A 1,340-nucleotide genomic window follows, 5' to 3' on the forward strand; every position below is an offset into this window, starting at 1 on the left:
ATCTACATCTTGTATGGCCTGAGGGTGAGTACATTTTCAGCAAATGTTCAAGTTTGGGTTAACTATTCCTTTAAACAGCTGAAACGCTTTTCTTGAATCAGGTTTTATAGGATCATTATAGACATGAGTGAAAATGGGTCCTTAATTAGCATCTGTTTTCATCTATGATATGGTCACAGATTCATTATAGAAGCACAGAGAATAAATATAAGCATAGTCTTGTGTGCTGTCAAGCAAAGATAGGTCATATCTCTTTTTTTCCACCTAGGTTTTAATAGCAGGCACATTCAAAGGCATGAAGATCAAACCAGGATCTTTTGGAAAGGCATCACCAGGATATGATGTTCAGGTGCAGTAACAGTCTGTCCAGGGTTTAAACTGGGTATAATAATAGTTGATTGTTGTCCTTACTGGCTTCATATTAATAATAACTATATAGATGTAATAATACAGATAATAATTACATAAAAATAAAAAGATTCAGTTTTATAAATTACAAAAATTTACAGAAAAGCAATTGAGGTAGTACATTGTTTTGTTTCATCTGATGGATTGGCTTGTTTTCCTGTGAGGTGAACTGTGGACTATTTTGGTGTAAGGTGGTGGATGAAGATGGTTCTGTTGTGCCACAAGGCCAAGAGGGAGACCTCGGCATCAGAGTCAAACCAGACAGGCCTTTCTCTCTTTTTACAGAGTATACAGTACGTTTTCCTTTTTCACATATTATTGGAGTCTGTACGAACAGAAACGTTCTTGAGCTCGAGTTGCACTAGTTAAACGTATTGATCTAAATTCATCCTATAGGGGGAGCCAGAGCGCACGGCAGAATGTCTCCGAGGCGATTTCTACCTGACGGGTGACAGGGGAATGATGGACGATGAAGGATACCTGTGGTTCATCGGCAGAGCTGATGATGTCATCCTGTCCGCAGGGTACGGAATTCTGCTTCCCATAACCATGTCAAATTTTTAAATCTCATGTTGTGTGTTTTAGGTACCGCATTGGTCCATTTGAGGTGGAAAACGCTTTGATAGAGCATCCAGCCGTAGCAGAATCTGCTGTGGTCAGCAGCCCTGATCCAGTTCGAGGAGAGGTAGGCAATGCATTCTGGGATTGCCATCTCCATGAAGGATACATGCAGGGTGGTGACCTTAGAATTAGGCAAAAATTACATAACTTCGAAGACCAGAATTATCTGTAGAGTGCTTATGATGCATTTAAATGGTGTTTAAGTATGCAGCGCAAAAGATTTTGTATGTAGTTGATATAAAATTGTAACTAAGATTATCATATGTAATACAAAACTGTTTATTCCAAATTATAATTATATATTTTTTTTT

At 38.2% G+C, this 1,340-nt stretch overlaps 1 protein-coding gene across 1 annotated transcript; it reads left to right on the plus strand.

The window, feature by feature from the left end:
• Positions 1-63: 63 nt before the first annotated feature.
• On the plus strand, positions 64-1,263 carry LOC107682913 (acyl-coenzyme A synthetase ACSM3, mitochondrial-like). The gene is made up of 4 exons (XM_016479028.1): positions 64-349; positions 600-701; positions 805-932; positions 994-1,263. The coding sequence occupies exons 1-4, from the start codon at positions 296-298 to the stop codon at positions 1,199-1,201; spliced, it is 492 nt and encodes a 163-aa protein (XP_016334514.1). The 5' UTR covers positions 64-295; the 3' UTR covers positions 1,202-1,263.
• Positions 1,264-1,340: the final 77 nt, after the last annotated feature.

This window comes from Sinocyclocheilus anshuiensis, unplaced genomic scaffold, assembly GCF_001515605.1.
Source record: "Sinocyclocheilus anshuiensis isolate Anshui unplaced genomic scaffold, SAMN03320099.WGS_v1.1 C32717562, whole genome shotgun sequence".
In the NCBI taxonomy this organism is placed as follows: Eukaryota; Metazoa; Chordata; class Actinopteri; order Cypriniformes; family Cyprinidae; genus Sinocyclocheilus; species Sinocyclocheilus anshuiensis.